This window comes from Ambystoma mexicanum, chromosome 4p, assembly GCF_040938575.1.
Source record: "Ambystoma mexicanum isolate Mex_15411 chromosome 4p, UKY_AmexF1_1, whole genome shotgun sequence".
NCBI lineage: Eukaryota > Metazoa > Chordata > Amphibia > Caudata > Ambystomatidae > Ambystoma > Ambystoma mexicanum.
This window is the reverse complement of record NC_090927.1, coordinates 354,354,312-354,373,208: the sequence shown is the minus strand read 5'-3', so window position 1 is coordinate 354,373,208 and position 18,897 is coordinate 354,354,312. Positions and strand designations below refer to the sequence as shown.

The 18,897-nt window shown below is 44.5% G+C and overlaps 1 protein-coding gene across 7 annotated transcripts in view; it reads right to left on the bottom strand.

The window, feature by feature from the left end:
* The window catches only part of PUM2 (pumilio RNA binding family member 2), a 2,101,998-nt gene that overhangs the window by 527,235 nt on the left and 1,555,866 nt on the right, over positions 1-18,897 (bottom strand). For 4 of the 7 annotated variants that reach the window (XM_069605906.1, XM_069605905.1, XM_069605902.1 and 1 more), the window contains one exon: positions 16,153-16,287. In XM_069605906.1, coding sequence (XP_069462007.1) covers positions 16,153-16,287 — 135 coding nt within the window. The remainder of the gene's footprint in view (positions 1-16,152; positions 16,288-18,897) is intronic. The other 3 variants (XM_069605904.1, XM_069605907.1, XM_069605908.1) reach the window with 1 other exon arrangement.

Genomic DNA, 18,897 nt, shown 5'->3' with positions numbered 1-18,897 from the left:
AGAGATCACGACACTGACAGAACCCTTCTGTGAGTTGAATGTTGAAATTATTTAAACACCTTTCAGTTGTCAAGTCTTTAGTGAATGCAGTTTAGAAACAGAATATAGATCGCTAGTGATGAAAGTTTGTCAAAGGTCCTTGTCGTCCAAGTGACTTTGCTAGAGTCAAACTGTGGAAAAAAGAGAAAACAGCTAGACGACTTTATTTTACACTGATCTTCAAAAGCGGTTATTTTACACTGATCTTCAAAAGGGGTATATTCTCTGAGTACATTGCTGATTTTCAAAAAAAAGCAGGAAGGAGGCTTTTTCCAAAGCAGCCAACTCCAATGCAATCTTTATTATTATTCTCCATTGTTCAATTTGTGTCCAATGCTGGATTCTGAAGTCCTGCTGTCTGATCAGCCATGGGCACACTTTCTGCTGTGACCATACAAGAAATTAAATATTCCATGAATCCACTAGTTCTTCTTTCTACACATTCATGGTAATAATGGTTATTTCATCAATGATAAAGGTTTTGTTGAATTTTCTCTACATGTGGCATGTTGATCTTTCTTCTATCATGCAACCATTTGTGGGAGTGTAGTCTCTGCTGAACATTTTCTTATGCCAAAGGCACCAGACTGAGACTTCCCCCTATAAAAGGCATATTACCGGTGTTAGGAAAGATTTTTCTTTTTTTTAAAAATTGTTTTGGATTTTAAACTGAAAAAACTTTACAATTCCATACAAAGAAAGAAAAGGCATTAAAACCATTTTAGCGATTTCTCTATTCTGCACCTTTCCTTCCATCTTTATGGAACCCCCAAACATGTTGCTTTTATTTTTGACGCGGACCTGCTCTTTTTGCAGAACAGTGAATCCTCAAGTTTCACTGCACTGGATTTTGATCATATGTTATGGGGAAACTGACATATCCTTCAGGCTGTCAGTACTGGGAAACATTGTTTCCCTTAGTCGTGTTACTGTGTTAATATTTTTGGTTACTTTTGTATCACTTGTGGTAACTTTTTATCATTGTACAATGCAGTTTACACTGCAGTACAATGGGGTAGATTTTTGTTTTGTCCTAGACTAACACTCAGAGGACCTTTGGCTACTCTAGGTGTGCTAAAAGGAAAAGCTGGTGGCAGTAATGACTTTTACCCACATTTTGTTTTAGCTTTACTGCGTTTGGCTACTAATTGTGGCTACTGGTGAAACATGACCATGCCACAAGATTTTTCGCTTGTCCTTTCCCATCTTGTTCTTAAGCCTTCTTCCTGGCTCGTGAGGCCAGGAAAATCCTTATATTGACTTCCGGTGCCTGGGAAAGCAGAAGCTTTTGGCGGGGCTACTGGAGGGCTGTGTGTGTTTGCTGGCAGAATGTGTGCTGGGACTGTCTGGTCACAATCCACAAACTGGTTTCAGTGTGTCCGAGTCATATGCATGATTGTTCCCGCCAGTGGTCCTTACTGGACTACTGCTGGGGTGTGTGTGTGTGTGTGTGTGTGTGTGTGTGTGTGTGTGTGGGCTAGTCCTGTCATTGGCTAGTGAGGGCAGGTGCTCTTACCCAGCTTTTAGGATAAGAAGAGCACCCCTGCCCCAATTCCTCAGAGATCCTGGAAAAACCTGAAGGAGCCAAGACTTCTACCCAGCTGTGAGACGTGGAAGAAACCGGCGACCCGTCGGAAGGAGGCATAGGTACCAACTACTGCTGCTGTCCTGGAGGGGCCCTTGTCTTACTGAAGATCTTTAGCAGTCCTGCGAAGGAGCTGCAACTCTGGGATGGAAGGGGGGTGGGGGGATGCACATCCATTCCTGACATCTGCTCGGTACCCTTCAATGAAGAGCCTTCTGAGGTTTCCCCGGACTGTCATGTGGTTGACCAGCTCTGAGTTTGCGCTACCATGCTGCCGTCACCGGTCCGAGTTTCGACCTGGAACTCTGGGTATCCTCAGCTGGCCCTACAAGACTCCCTCTCCGAGATTCCGGTGCCTTAGCTTGAAGGAAACCCGAGATAGGAGGGAAAGTCTGACTGCGGCAGTTCAGTCCCTTTGCGCTGCATTGCTGCGGTGACCACTGCTGAAATCGCTTACCTGACCAGAGTGCAGTCCTGAGAGGGGGGTCTGCATTGGGTTTTGCTGCATTATTCGTTCAAGAGTCCTTGCAACAGAAAAAGACACCAACCGGAGATCAGCTAGAACCTGCAACCCCTGGGAATCTAGGAGTGCGACCATCGGAGGGAAAAGCATCCTCGGCCCTCTTAGTTTGTCCTGTCAAGTCTGGGGACGAATCGGAGTACGTAAATTACAGCAATTCTTACCTGCGCCTAAACTCCCATTATAAGTCTATGGGCTTATAATAAGCTATATTATAACAATATTGGCGTTGCCATTACTTGCTTGTGCAAGACTTCAGAAAGTTCGGACTACTTCCGTTAGTTTAACTTGTACTCTGACAATTAGAACCCTTCAAAAGGACCCCAGAGACCCTACGAGCATTTTATCCTGCCTCAAAGATTCTGTGGATCTTTACCTGAACTATTGGGCAAAATGCCCCAGACAACTTCGGGTTCGACAATTTAAGTTGGGGATCGCTCCTTGCGGACCTAAAGTGCATAATATAATCTTACCTTTCCAGGAGTTTGTGAAGTATATTATGCCCTATGAAAAGTGAATGTATATATGTAATCTATTTTGGTAGTGTTGTATGATAACTATTTGCCAGTAGTAATTTTTCTATAGTGTGCTTGGCCAATAATAACTATTTTTATACAGCCTGTCTAAGTGTAATCTGTGATTCCCATTGTGTGAACTCATGTGTGGAACCTTTACAAAATCACCACCTTTGAAGAACTTCGCCTAGACTGCCTGTCACTGCTACCTGAACTGGTATGGATACAGCTCCCCAGAGTTGTCCCTGGCACAATATAGGTTGGCCTCCTATACATCTGTCCACCAGGCCAGAGTACAGAAAATCAGTCCTATCAACAGGTTTCTGATTTGTCTGGGTCTTTTCATCCCTTTTCTTCATTGAAGTGGCAACAGATGAATCAATGTTAGACTGTCGTGTCTTATTTGTGTCCACAACACATAACCAAAACCAGTTCATGAACGCCTCCCTCATCTTACACCCGTTATTCTGACTGATGTTCCCTTGTTCTCCTTCCATTCATCACTACAGGATACATGGTATACATTTAAGTAGACACTGTGGTTGCTATGGTTACTGTGGTCCTGCCCCTCTTGGGGGCTCTATGCATGGCAACAATTCATTACTGCTTTGTCATGTTCCTCTCTTGACTAAAAAGATTCTAGACCTTTTATGGCAAGAGTACCCCACAAATCTTGGGTTTTATTTGTTATTTTCTTGTCAAGAGTGTGTTGCAAGGACCCAATTCTGGTTCTGAAGCATGGGATGCCACAAATATGGATACCCTTTACAAGGTAGGTGGTAAGTTTATCATATTTGTAGTGTACCTGTGACTTCGCTGGCTTCCTAGCTAGTCATCTTTCTCATCCTCTGACTGCCTTCTTGTTCTCCATTCAAGCACTTCCAGAAGACTGCACTGAGTATTTGATGCTGTTTGAGTTTTTCAGGGATGTTACCGACCAAGCAATCCTTTTGAACAGATCAATTATCTGTTTTTGGGTGAAGTGCTTTACCGCAGTAGTAGCAGAGGCAGCTAATTAATCTGGATGAAGTTCAATAGAACTACCCCTCATGTGTGTCACTAACTTCTTTCACATTGGGAATTATGCCAGATTCTCGGCAGGTGTCACCCATTTGATCTTGTTTTGAACAGTGAGCTTTTGTAATTAGCATTCTTACTATTACAAAACACAGACTAGTAGTAAGCAAATATTTGTGAAGTGGTTAGCGAATGGCAGGTACATTGAAGAGTAGAGGCGAGCGGCCTGTGCAGTATTTGTTCCGTTCCTAGGGGCTCCACCTGAAGACCTTTTGCTTGTGCACCAATATCTCTGGTCCAACTTTGAAATCTTCCTTCCAGGAGATGATCGTCAAATCTAAATCCTCCTCTATTGGGGCTCCTCATCCTCTTCAGTCATAAGACTGCCTCATAAGTTGCTCCTCTAAAACGATGGTTACTTTTGACAATTCCGACACATAACAGTGCTTGCTACTGTCGGTCTTGTTTTCCATGGAGAAAACTCTCAATGACATTTTTTTTCTCCACAAAGTACTGACTCCTGTTAAGTTCCTGTTAGGTATTGTTGTTTTCATTTATCGTTTGGTATCCCTTAGAAGCCAACTGTCAGAACCAGTTTACCTTAAACTATACCCCATCAGGGAACTCCGGATGCTCTTGCACAAAAGAACAATAGACACTAGGGATGAAGATACTGAGGTTTGTGGACAACTCATCCCTAGGTCCAAGCCTCATGTAAAAAGTACTCTGCTTTGCCAGCTTTTTTCCAGCAACAGAAGAAAGGGGCGATCGGTTGTTCCAAACCACTCTTGAGCATTGTCAATAACAATACAAAAAACACCACCCTAGGGATATCGAACTTTAAAGTCCATCTGCTGAACAAGGACTATTGTTCAGATTGCAATCTCGCCTAGACATCCCAAGGCAGCGGTACTAAGGCCCTTTACTTCTCCCATTAGCAACTGCCAAGTAAGGTATAGATGTAGCATATTCCATAACTTATCTTGCATGGACGAAGCCATACCTCCGCTGCTGAAGAGAAAAAGAACATGGGGGCTGTGCTGGGCTATGGCAGGAGTGTTGCACCGCAGAGAAATTAATAGTTACCGTAGTGACTAACATACTCTGAGTCCATAGTCCCCTTTCCTCCATATTGTATGGGCGTACCTCGCGAGGGACGGGAGACAGAACCTTTTCACCAGAAAAATCATCTTCCCCTTTAAATTTAGTTGTCAAATAGAACATGTTCTTGGCACAATAGCATTTTGCCATGGGAGAACAAAAAAAGAGGCAAATCCACTGATGAGTTTGTAACAGTGCTTCGTGGTTTGGATATAAAATGCAAATAGGATCAGTGTAGGGATGAACATATCAGGGATCAACTAAAAAGGTGCAGCGACTAAAAGGTCAGAGAAGCTCTGTGGCGGGAAGGAGGATGCACCACTCACAACACTGGAAAGAACAATTGAAATAGCGAAAATGGTAGAATACACAGAAAGATCCATAAGAGCACTGGATGCTAAGGCCGGTAAAATTGATTTACCAGCGGCCAACGTTGTACAGAAGATGGCACCAAGAAAACAGTCGGTGAATAAGGAGGAGGTGAGAGCAGCACCAAGGAAGAAGACGAAAGTAAAACAAAAGTATTACACAAGATTCCTCAACAAAAGGTGTTACAGCTGAGGCAATCCACAACACATAGCAAGTGACAAACAATGCTTTGCACATCATACAGTATGAAGCGAGTGTGGCTTGAAGGGTCACATTGCTCGCTGTTGCAAGCATTGGAGCAAACCAGGAGGAATCAAGACAATTGGGGAAAGTACAAGCTACTGGCAGCATGGTGGTACCAGCAATGAAGACGAAACGTGTGGTAAATGCAATTGATGCGAGACCAAGAAGAATAAAGCTACATGCATTGGTTGATATAAATGATGTTCCGGTGAATTTACTAATTGAGAGTTTAGCAGACTACACGCTTGTAAATGTTGACACATGGGAGGGAAAATGTTAACCTGTGCGAACTACAAGAACACACTGTGAAAGCACATGCTTATGGGGGCATACCGATAGACATTGTAGGGGAGTTCTGGGCGCACGTCACGTATGGTGAAGCTCAAGGGATGGTGAGAGTCACAGCATAAGGAGGGAAACTACTGTCATGGGACGCACAGTCTGATTACTAGACCCCGACCAGCCAACACATGTGACGGTCATACGAAAAACCCCAGGAAAAGTGGAGTTAGTGCAAAAGGAAATAAATGACATCACAAGATGGTTTCCAAAAGTATTTGAGAAGTAAACTGGTTGTTTGAAAGGATTTGTACATTTAATAAAGATGAAACCAGGTGCCATGCTGGTGAGGTCCAAGGGACACATTATACCTCTGGCTTTACGTGCAGATGTCGAAAAAGAGTTGGTTAAGTGAAGGGATCATCGAAGAAACAGCAGAGTGGATAAGCCGCGTAGTAACAGTATGCAAGCCTAATGGAAGTGTGAGACTATGTATTGACCTGAGGGGGATAAATAGGAATGGGTTACCAGATAGGTTTATATTGCCAAAGATTGTCTGTTTTCAGAAATTGAAGGGGAAAAGGCATTCTCAATGGTAGATGTGAAAGCGGCTTACCATCAGGTCATGATACACCTTTCTTCTATGGATCTTGGGCATTTATAACATCCCTTGGTTTGTATAGGTGAATGCCATTTGGTCCGATTTCTGCATCTAGTGTATTTTAAAGAATAATGAATAAATTGCTCAAGGGAATAGAAGGTGTAAGGTGTTATCAAGATGATATCTTAGTGCGGGAAAGGGATGTAGAGGAACATGTCTAACGATTGCAAAGTTTATTGGAGAGGATGGACGAAGCTAATTTGACTATATCAATTGAAAAATGCAAGTTCAGAATGAAGAATGTCCAATATTTGGGTCAAGAGTTATCTGTGAGAATTGCTCAATGATCAGTGGGCTGCTAGGGCTGGATATGGAAGTGAAACACTAAGGGTGAACTTAATGTGATTGCAAACGCTTTATCACAAAATGCAGCAGAGGATGAGGAATAGAAAAGGTGTGAGAAGGATGGAGAAGTGTTCACAAATTGCAGAGTGGCGGACGAAAAACGGAATGGAGAGCCCAAAGGAAGACTCTGAAGAAGAATATAGAAGAGTACAAAATGAGTTTAGTGTTAAGAAAGGGATTTTGACCCAAGGAGATAGAATGGTGGTACCGGAAGGAACAAGGGGAGTGGTACTTCGCATAGCCGATAAAGGCATTTGGGTGTGTGTGTAATATCAAGGGATTGATTTGGCGAGATTTTTGGTGGTCCAGATTGGATAGGGAGGTGGATAATTTTTATTAAAATGAGGGTTGTAAAAATAGTGACAAGGTTTTGGTGGCCAGGCTGGCACCAATGACTGATTATACCACCCAATTCTGTCTCGGATGTGGTTGCTGTAGATATTTTGGGTCCTATATCAGCAAGAGGACAACAAAGCACTTATGTAACAGTGGTTATGGATTTACTGTCCAAATGGCCAGATGTGTGTGTGGTAAAGGACATAAGTGCGCGCATATCGTGAGTTTTTTGGAAGGCGTATTTTGGAGGGAGGCTTTCCCAGGAAATTGGTATCAGATAATGGGCCACAATTTGTGGCTAGAGAAATGGAAGAATTTTTAAAAGAGAATGGAATGGCGCATACCACAACAGCGCTACGTAATCCCAAGGGAAGTACGACTGTGCAGAGATTCAACAGTACTTTGATGGAAGCGATACGAATTGTTGTATTGACAGGTATAGATTGCTCAAAGGCTGTGATCGAGAGGGTCAAACAATGCAGAATTGCACCCCATCAGGTCATGGGCGTTTCACTGTTTAAGGCATTGAGTAGGAGATGACCCCATACCAGGTTGAAGCCAGGATGGATGGGGACATTTGGTGATCACAACAGAGTGCCTCAAGACGTGATACAAGAAATGGTGATACGTGACCAAATAAAATCTAAAAGTAAGAACGATGAAAAGAATTCTGTAAGGGAGCGTTTGATGCGAGGGTGAAGAGTGGAAGGAGAGTGTAGAAAGGATATATGAGGTATTCCAGCCCTCTAAAGGTGGTGAGAGAATTTGGAAATACAGTACTTTTGAGCAATGGTGAGAAATGGAGTAAGGAGAGGGTGGCAACATGTGGAATGAGGAAAGCACATTAAGGAAAGGTCCTCATGCATATCATTCAATGAGGGGAGTGAGGTGTGTTTATCAGGTAACTCTGCACATATGTAAATACATTGTTCACCCATTACAAACATGTGTACATCTGTTATTCTGCCATTTTAACCTTGAATGTATGTAGCCCATGGCGTGTACAGTATAACACATTCCATTCTGGAACGGAACACTGGGTACTGTTGTTGGAGAGAGATGCTATGACTTGAAGGAAGAAAGCAGAAGGCAGACTGATGAAATGGCAGGTCGGGCTGCTTACTACACAACTTGATGAAATAAGTGCTTAAAATGACTTCAATGTGCCTCAAGTGTGCATCTCATTAGTGGCCCTATTTAAATCAATGGTGGCAAGGCTACAAAAAGAAAGACATCCCTAGCAGAAAGTATGATAGGAACACTCCTGTCGATACCTACTTTTACTATTGAAGTATACTTGTGTTACCCTGGATAGCTTAGATGGTCAATATACACCGCATGTGAATTTAAAAAGATTTACAAACCTCAGAAATGTATATATAGGGCTTACATGTTACCAACAGATCACCAAATTAGTGTTTTATTTAGATTACTGATACATTCATCCATTGATTGTATTCGCTTACAAAAGGGGGACAATTTATCTTATCCTAAAGGGAAAAACCTTTTGCCTCAAGATCCTTCAACAATGGTGAAGTAAAATAATTATTTTTAAATTTGCAATCACATTTGGTAACTTTAGAACTTTGATATGAAGTGATTTGCGCACCAGAATCAGTACAGATGGCACACGAGTCACTCTCAAAAGTTAACTCCCTATCTCAGACATGGCAACAGCTTTCATTTTGGTTTGAGTGATTGACACAATCATTCATTCTTCTGGGGTTAAACATCTAGTATCATTATCACATTTACAAGCAGGAGGAATTTGGCATTAAGTGGTATATACAAGATTTTCATGTGCACAATTATATATGAGAAGCCATCAACTATGGGAATATACTACAGTTCAGAGCGATCTCAGACAATGACAGCAAAAATGTCCATTAAGTCACTCAGAAATCCGAAGTGGAATCTACCTGGTAGCAGAGAGCTGTACATCTGTAAATTTAGGTGGCTTACGCCCCTCCAGCCCAGCCTCTGCTTTCAATTCACCATGGAACCAGCCAGCAGTGAATTGAGTAAAGAGGGAAAAATCAAAGAAATACAATTGCCACACCCCACTTGCCTACCTTCATGAAAAAAGTCCAACTGGCATCCTGCCACCACTCTCACTTCAACAGCACCCCACTGACCAAGGCAGAGCATGCCCTTTGATGTTCCAGGAGTGATGACCTTTACCAACTATCAGAATCGTGGCTCCCACACAACCAGAGGGGCTGCAGAGAGATACAGTAAAGTTGTGAGGCTTCCTTTGCTTTCCAACGTCACAGGAGGAGGATGTGGCATTCAGTTGCTGATAGCTATACAGAACATTGTTAGAGATTCCCTTTCACCTGGATGGAAACCAACCCCCTTTCTTTCTTTGTCTGGTGCTACCTTTCACTCGAGGAGAGCAGGGCTCTGTCTAAACCCATAATCCATTCCCCCTCCAAACGGAAATGCCCAAGGCTGTGCTTTAACCCCAAGTGTGTTTCTATTATTTATATACAGGGCCTCCAACCGTTGATTGAATGACAATAGGACAGCAACCTTTATTTTAATAAATGAAGTACCTGTCTGCACCCCAATGTCTTATTTCAACCTTCTAAGCTATTAATAAATGAACAAATAATAGTGTAAAACCTGACAACAAAATTACATTAAAAGCCTGGATCCAGAAAGAAGAACGCAGTCCTTCTTTATGGTGAGGTACCCTAACAGGTGCAGACTCCCCTTAATTTTGATATGGGATACATTACTCGCAGTAATTGTATTTCTGATGCTTGTATCTGCTTAGATTCACATGCTGTGCATAGGCCGACATCCAGTGGAAGCGGCAGAGTATTACAGTTTGTTTTTCGAAACTCGATAATGGGCATCGACATAGGGTGTGCCAGTAATACTAACCCTAGTGTGATGTCCACTGTACCCATGATCCCTCACGCGTGTAGGACCCTCAGAGTGTGTTTTTTCTGACATGAGGTAGCATGAGGAGTAGCGCAAGTACAGAGTATCCAAGCAGATAAGATAGATAAGACTACAAGCATCCATGTGCCTTCTCTCAGAGGGGAGGAAGGGCAGCCACATGTGAATCTAAGCAGATACAAGCATCAGAAATACGATTACGGTGAGGAATGTATCCCTTCTGAGGCTTGTGGAATCTGCTTAGATCACACGCTGTGCATAGATTAGCGAGCAGTGTTAGAAGAAGGAGGTGGGATGTGAGAAGGGTCATGAGCAAATAAATGTCTTAGAACAGCTTGTCCCACTTGAGTATCTGTCTTGGAATGAGTGTCAATGCAGTAGTGCTGAGTAAAGGTGTGAATAGAGCTCCATGTAGCTGCTTTGTAAATGGTGTCAAGGGGTACATTTGCAATGAAAGCCAGTGACCCCAGTGCCTCTTGTAGAGTGGGCCCTTGGCGTAAAGGCAGAGTTTTATATGAAAGGGAGTAGCACAGCTGGATACAATTGACTATCCATTTGGAAATGGCACCCTTAGAGACGTGATCTCCTTCTCTGCCTGTAGCTACGGAGACAAACAGTTGATCTGTCTTCCTTAGCGGTCTGGTCTTGTCTACGTAGTAGAGGACCGCTCTTAGCACATCTAGTGTGCGTAGTTTCACCTCAGCAGAGCTTTTGGGTTCTTGGAAGAAAGCTGGTAGCTCAATGGACTGGTTAACATGGAATTTAGAAATGAATTTAGGTGAGAACCTAGGGTGAGTTTGTAGAACCAGTTTATCCTAATTAACAGTAAAGAAAGGATCCTGCACTGACACAGCCTGAATTTCACTGACCCTTCTTATGGATGTAATGGCTACTAAGAAGGCAGTTTTATAGGTCAGGTGTTTGAGACTGGCTTTATGTATGGGTTCAAATGGGGGGGGGCATGAGTTTAGCAAGCACCACATTAAGGTCCTATCCCGGTGGTGGGTTCAAAATTGGGGGGTGGAGTCTCTTTACCCCTTCCATGAATGCTTTAACCACTGGTACTTTCCACCACAACACTTTGCTATGTGAGGTGGTGTAGGCTGATAATGCTGCCAGGTGTACCTTGAGTGAATTAAATACCGACCCTGCGTCCAGCAGGTGGAGCATGTAGGTGACAATATTGGAAGAAGTACAAACAATTGGGTTGATGTTTCTATTCTGGCACCAAATAATGAATCTCTTTCATTTATCAAAGTAACAGTGTCTTGTGTTTGGTTTCCTGGATTCCTTTAGGATATCCATGCATCTCTGTGGTAGATTGAGATGGCCAAACTCTATGACTTCAGGAGCCATGCAGCCAAGTTCATCGAACTGGGTTGAGAGTGCACGGTTTGTCCTTGGTGCTGGGATAGTAGGTTGTGCCAGCACGGGAGTTTGATGGGTTCGCACACTGCCAGTCTGCGCAAGTGCGGGAACCACGGTTGTCTCGCCCACATAGGAGCAACTAGGATGAGCGTCGTCAATTCCCTGTGCATCTTCTTGACCAACGCCCTCATCAGAGGAGTGGGTGGAAAAGCATAGGCAAACATCCCTGACCAGTTCATCCACAGGGCGTTCCCCTTGGAGCCTGATTGGGGGAACCTGGATGCGAAGTCTGGGCATTGTCTGTTTTCGCTTGTGGCGAATAGGTCTATAGTGGGGAAACCCCATTGTGAGAAGAGGTCTCCTACGACTTCTTCGTGTAGACACCATTTCTGTTCGCTAGTGAATTGAGATCCCCTGGAACATGTTGAGATGACAGGTAAATGTTCCGTCTGAGTGCCCATTTCCACATTTTCTGGGCAAGCTTGGACAGATTTGGCGAACAAGTCCCTTCCTGCTTGTTTAGGTAAAACATAGCTGTTGTGCTGTCTGTTAAGATCTGCACTGAGAGGTTCAACAGGTGGGGTTTGAGCGCTTGAAGCGCTCTGAAGACTGCCAGGAGCTCTAGCAGATTTGATTCTTGGCCACTGTGTGAGACCAGAGACCCTGAGCTGTGTGGTGAAGGAGGTGTGCTCCCCACCCCAACAGGGACGCGTCTGTAGTGACTAGGGCCTGTATCTCCGGGTCGTAAAAGGGTTTCCCCTTTGACAGGTTCTCTCTTGTCCACCAGTGAAGACTCTGTACTAGTGTTGGCGAAACGACCACTAGATCGTCCCACTGACCACTTGCCTGAGACCACTGTTTCGCCAACCATTCCTGCATGGATCGCATGCGCAGGCACGCGTGGGGAACCAGGTAAATACATGACGCCATCATGCCTAGCAAAAACATCGCTTTGCGCACCCTTATCTGGCGACCGGACTGATATTGAGGTATTTGCAGTATTAAGTTCTGAATTCTGGCCTCTGATGGAAAGGCTAAACCCTCTTGGGTGTTTAAGATAGCTCCTAGGAACTGTTTGGAGGTGCTTGGCACCAGGCTTGATTTTTTCTCGTTGACTGAGAAACCCAATTCGAAGAGGTGGTCGATCGTTCTTTGGATGTTGGATCTGAAAATTACTGGGGTCTCCTCCGTGATGAGCCAGTCGTCCAGGTAAGGGTACACTGGGATTGCCTCCCTGCGTAGGTGTGCCACCACCACCACCGCCAGTACCTTGGTGAATACCCTTGGAGCCGAGGCTATACCGAAGGGCAGCACCTTGAACTGGTAGTGCTGACTGTCCACCTTGAAGCGCAAGAATCTTCTGTGCACTGGGAACATGGAAATATGAAAATGGGCATCTTTCATGTCCAATGTTGCCTTGTAATCTCCCTTTTTTAGAGTACTCATGCGAAATAGTTTGGGCTTGACATACTTGTTTGCAGGGCGTAAGTCTAATACCGGGCGCATTGTCAAATTTTTTTTTGGTACAAGGAAGTAAGTTGAATAAATACCCTTGTTTACCTGGTTGCCCGGGAACGAGTTCTATCGCGTCCTTTGCGAGATGATTGACGATATCCGGTGGTCCAGGGAGTACATTTTTTGTCATGGAGGGTGGTGCGGGGGCGCTCCAGCAGTTTGATGCAGTATCCCACGGACACTGTGGACAGCACCCATCTGTCCGAGGTGATCCCTTCCCATGCTTGGGTGAAGTTTGAAATGCGCCCCCCTACTGGGGATGTATGGGAAGGGACCCTGAGCGGAGCGTCACTGTTTGCTGTGAGACGTACCGCCTCTGCCTGGGCTGCCTCTCCCTCTACCGCAGCCCCTCTTGTTAACTCTACTGTAAATTTGGGTACCTTGTTGGTTGTTAACCCCACGATGTACCCTGCCCCTGTGAGAAATTGGAGCCCGTCTGGGAATTTTGTCTGCGTGAGCGACGAAAATTATTATTATTCCCTCTCTGGTTCGTGGGTTTGTTAGTCAATTGTCCCAGGGACTTTAGGGTATCGTATTCGTCTTTGGCAGCTTTGAGTGCCTCCTCTACTGCTTTGACAAACAAGACATTTGGTTCCACTGGCATGTCGATAAGAGTAGCCTGGGTTTCGGGTTTAAACCCTGACTGTCTAAGCCAAGCGTGTCTCTTAATGACGGTGCTCTCTGCGATGAGCCGGCCTGCATTATATGCGGCATCAAAGGTCGCCTTAAGAATGCACCTGGACACCGATCTACCCTCGAACGCAATCTGGGCTAACTGACCCTTTAGTGGTTCAGGTGCAGAGGCGATAAGGGAAGCTACCTGCTCCCACTGGTGGCAATTATAGCTTGCCAGCAGAGTGGTGGTATTGGCGATTCTTGCCTGGTAAGCGAAAGCGGAGGCCACTCTTCTTCCTACCCCATAAATCCTCTTGCACTCCTTATCTGGGGGAGTTTCAGATGATGATCGAGGTGTCCCCGCTCTTTTTCTGGTGGTAGTGACTACCAACAAGTCGGGCTTAAACTGGCCCCTTATATAATGTGGGTCTGACTGGGCGGCCCTGAATAATATTTCAATTCTGGGGTTGACAGCTCTAATGAGATTAGGGTTGAGGGAAGGGTCACTTCTGCGTTGAATGGATTTGAGAATTGGTATGGCTTGGGCAATGTTTTTTTTATCCCCCCCATCATTTCCTCTTGAGCCCCTCGGGGGTGTGTAGGCTAGTCTCTGTATCTTTAGAGTGTGAATGTCGAGACTCAGCGGCAGACGTGGAACGAACTGCCGGAGCCGACACTAGGCGTGCAGCTTGGGGGTGGAGGTCGGATTTTTCTTCTGACGACCATACCTCCGCGACTTTGGGGAGCGAGGCACTCTTGGCAACTTTAGACGGTTGCCGTGTGTCGTAAGGCGATCTCGACCTGGAACGCTCAGAGGACACGGATTCTGTAGACCGCTCTCTAGGTGCCTCCTTTTTTCGAACACCCGACACAAGTGTCGAATCTCGGCTGGGGTTAGTGTGTTTAGGTGTAGTAGTATGGGTAGCGCTCGTGTCGCTGGGTGTTTTCCCCATAACTGTCCCGCCGGACAATCCTCCGAGGTCGGGGACTAACGCTTGGGTGTCTTTCGACGCTCCTGTGCCCTCGCCGTCTGAAACGGCGGAGTTGCTGCCATCACTGAAGGAACCCACCGTTTCCATGGCCTCGAGCTGCCTGGCGTGATGGGCCCAATGTTTAGTGGAGCGGTCCTTTTGTGTTTTAGCTTTAAAGAGCTTACACGCTCTGCAGTTAGCTTCGAGGTGGTCCCTAGGCAGACAGAGATACAAATGGTATGTTTGTCAAACCAAGGAAACTTGTGGTTGCACTTGGGGCAAAATTTAAATGGAGTACTCTCCATATGTTACCCAATGGCAGCGGGCGAGTGTATGTAGGAAATAAAGTGAGTGTGATTATGTCCACCCCCCCACTCTCCCTACTTGCAGGGCCGAGGCCAGAGGCCTTCTGAGGCTCAAAGTCTGTCGTGCAGTCTCAACGGTTGTTCGTTCTTCGGAATGACGTCTATCTTCGATGTCCGACGTGGGATTGGAAGAACAGGGATTTTAGATTAATTATAAGCAAAAGGTTGAAAGTCAGGGAACTATGTGCAATGCTTCCAACAAGTATGGGGGGAAAAAAAACTATCTGAGGGTCCTACACTTGTGAGGGATGATTGATACAGTGGACGTCACACTAGGGATAGTATTACTGGCACGTCCTATGTCTACGCCCATTTTTGAGTTTCGAAAAACAAACTGTAATACTCCGCAGCTTTCACTAGATGTCGGCCTATGCACAGCATGTGATCTAAGCAGATTCCACAAGCCTCAGAAATATTGTTCCAATATTTAGTTGGCTCTTTAACTTAAAGAGGTTATATTGTTTAGTATTTAGATATCATCTTATTACAACTTCTGAATGAATTAATAGTTATCTGAGACACCAAAAAGTTACACAATTTCCATTTTGACCTGAAACCTGCCATGATATCTGAGGTTTCTGTTGCAACAATAGTCCCGAAGCTTTGGTTACCTATGGGCTGCCCCTTTGCAGTTTCTTATTTGCTGCCTGTTGGGCAACACGCCTCTTTTGCACACGCACAGAAGAACACCTGTAAAGATGCACTTTAAAAGTGACTTGCTGCCACTAACATCACCATAGATTAGCTTATCTTTATTTTGCCTAAGCACCTGGGCTAGCTCCTTTCCAGAAACACTTGTCATTATGTCTCAATAAATATAATGACAGTTTATCAGCCATTAGGTGTTTGAATTCTCCACTCCCCGTTAGGCAAGGTGCGAATCTGAGGGAATGCTAAATTGGATTCCTCTCAATCATGGACTCTCAGCATCACTCACCTGAAAAACAATCTGTTCCAATTCGTTGCCTGAAAGGCAGGCCTGCTTCTCTGTCATATCGTAAGTCCTCACTACAGTCATTTGCTCAGCCAATTGTCAGTCATGCAGGCACTGGGAAATAGTTATACCCTTCCAGCCTCCATGGAGATACCGTGATTCCCGCTTCTGCAAGTTCAATGCCACCGCAGTGTGGAGCCATCAAATCAATGTTCAACTAGCATTACATCACACCAGCAACTAATGACCTACAAGCGCATCCCCTCTAGATCGCAGGCATCAATTTCCCAAACACTTGCCAGGTGAATAGGAAAACATCAATCCAAGACTATAAAATGACATGGGGGTGAAAGGCATGATTAACAGCAGGAAATTCAGAGTATACAATGCTGCACAACTCAACTAGCCTCATGGAAAAAGGATTAAAATGATACATCATGTTATGGATTTTTTTTTTTTAAACTTACAATTACCTGCTGATCTGGTGAAATAGATTCTAGAGCTTTTTGGATAACACGACACCCATACATCTGCAGCGCTAGCGGAAGAACATGACCACGTATGCGGGTAGCCAAAGCCAATTTTTGATCCATGCTCCCAAACTAAAAAACAAAGAAACTTGTTAAATCACAGGCATTCGAGAATCTACAAAAGCTTGGCAGTTTTAAAAATTGCAGTTCAACATATTTTACACTGTTTGAGAACAAAAAAAGGTCATTGCAGTAACAGACTCCAATTTAATGTTTTTCCCCTCAGACCAAATTGTGTTCATTAGGTTTCAAACTACACCCGTGTGGCAAACCAACTATCAACAAAATATGTGAGGTGGACAACAATAATGCTAAGTAGCCTGCTATTAGGCATATATATTGTTTCTTGCTCTGAAATGTAACTTTTTAAACATTTCTTGTGACACTCTAAACTGGTGTCCCCCCATTCCTTCAGTTGAGAAAACTAAGTGAATGGATATACTATGGTTGAGACAGACACCCTGGCCTTTATTGGTAAACAGACACTTGACACCATTAGATGATCCACACTGTGACAACAGACATTACCACAACCCGGGATAACAGGGGATTTAATTATAGGGCTTAAAAAGAAACTGTCCTGCACAGATTTCCATAGTGACTTCTTGCGAGAATACTTAAAAGCAAACACTATCCCCCAAGGCGTACAGGTCAATAAAGAGCCCTATTTATTCTAGAAATTGGCTAAACATAAACAAGATTTCAGCTTCATTGCCACCAAATGCAGCAGGGACCCTACGGTCCGGAGCGTTAGCACAGATATAAACGAGACGCACAAGACTCTGGAGGAGAGTGAAGCCAAATCAATAGTGATCGATTAACCAATTTTACATCCAAACTTATGGGCGTTACCACAGAACGGTTACGTGTACGAAGCCATAGCCAACAAATTTCACACAAAGGCAAGCAAGTATGATGGAACTCTAACGCCATTGGCTCTAGCCCTCACACACCTTCACCTCAGCCCCTCACGCTGGGAGAACTGATAGAGGAAAGGCATATTTCTCAATACTAATTGGAGAGCACCAAGAAACATTGCCCATGGTGGAAGGAACCTAAACTGTTGAGAAAAAGCTCCCGAGTACTGCCTGACCAAATTGTGCATCTGCTCTGGAAATGAAGGCCAGAGACTAAGGTGTGCAGAAAGGGGTCAGAGAATCCCAGGTAGCTGCTTTGCAGATTCCTTCCTGTAACTCTTGTTCTCCAGAATGGGTTTTACATAGATTCACATGAATAGTCCCCTGTAATCAGGCTGGGAATCCTCAGTAATATAAAGCAGTTTAGCTTTAGGCTAAAAAAAATAAAAATGCATGTCGCTTATATAACCGATTGCTGTCACTTGGGGTCATACTGCCCCAGCAGCCGGTGTCCGGTCAATTGGTCGACGGCAATTTGGTCGAATGCCAAATGGTCGAATTTTTTTTTTTTTTATATATATATATGTGTTTTGTGGGTTTTCGTGTGGGGAAAAAAAAAAAAAGAAAAAAGGGGGTTGGGGGGGACCCCCCCCAAAAAAAACCAAAAAAGGGGTTAAAAAAAAAAAAATCGACCATTTGGCATTCGACCAAATGGTGTCGACCAATTGTCCTGTCGACCAAATGTTTTCGACCAATTGACTGGTAACCCCCCAGCCAATGACATCCGTCCCCCTTAGCTCCACCACTGGTGGCAATCTTCAGATTTGGTTGCACGTAAAGTTGCAGTAGGAATCAAGAAGACCGGGTGGAAGGGTTCACATGTGAATCCATGCAAGACCCATGCTGGAGAACAAGAGTTACAGATAAGTAACTTGTTCCTTCTCCGGCATGGGGTCTTACATGCTCATGAATACGATTACACAGCAGTACAGTTACACAACCACGCGAGGTGGCAAGGCTCAACAGAAGAAATACACTTACCACTTGAACAGACTAACCCTATGCAAACAGGTTGCAAAGCATTGCTTGTCCGATACAAGCTTCCTACCTGGAATCCCTGTCAACACAGAAGAATCTCGTGAAGGTGTGGGTAATGAGGTGTCAGAAATGAGAGGCGGACACAAAGTAGTAGTGTGTTCAACATCAGACATAAGAGGGTTGCATAAAGGCCTATCTGCCCCTATCAAAGAAAGTTTCCCTACCTAGGAAATTAAGACTATAGATCAGTCTGTTTTGTCATCAAAATTAGATACACTGTCCTTGTGTCCAAAACATTAATCTGACCCTCACACTAAAGATCCACTAAAAGAGTAAGGAACGTGTGTCTGATGTAGGTTTGGCAAAACGTGTTGAAACCAAATAGATAAATGCAACAAAATAATAATTGGATCCAGAGGGAGAGTTCCCTTCCCCTGGGTATCTCCGGTAGGATGGCAAAAATGTCTATTGTAAATGAGCATTCCTTAAAATGGCAACAAATGGAGTGCTGCTGCGTGGCAGAGAGATGACGACGTGAGCCTCCATTGCTTTGCGATAGCCGCAGACATCCTAAAGTAAAAATCATGTTCCCCACATCCCCTGCAAGCTGAACATCGCCAGCACAGACCGCTTCCTACCAGTGAGGAAATGGAGAAGGGAAATTGCAGAACGAATGTCCGATCAGTGGGAAGGCGGGGCCGCCAGCACAATCTTTGGACGAATCGTAGCGGAAACAGGCTGCAGATAGCCAGTCCCGGTGGCAACATTAGGGCCCATTACCAGGGCA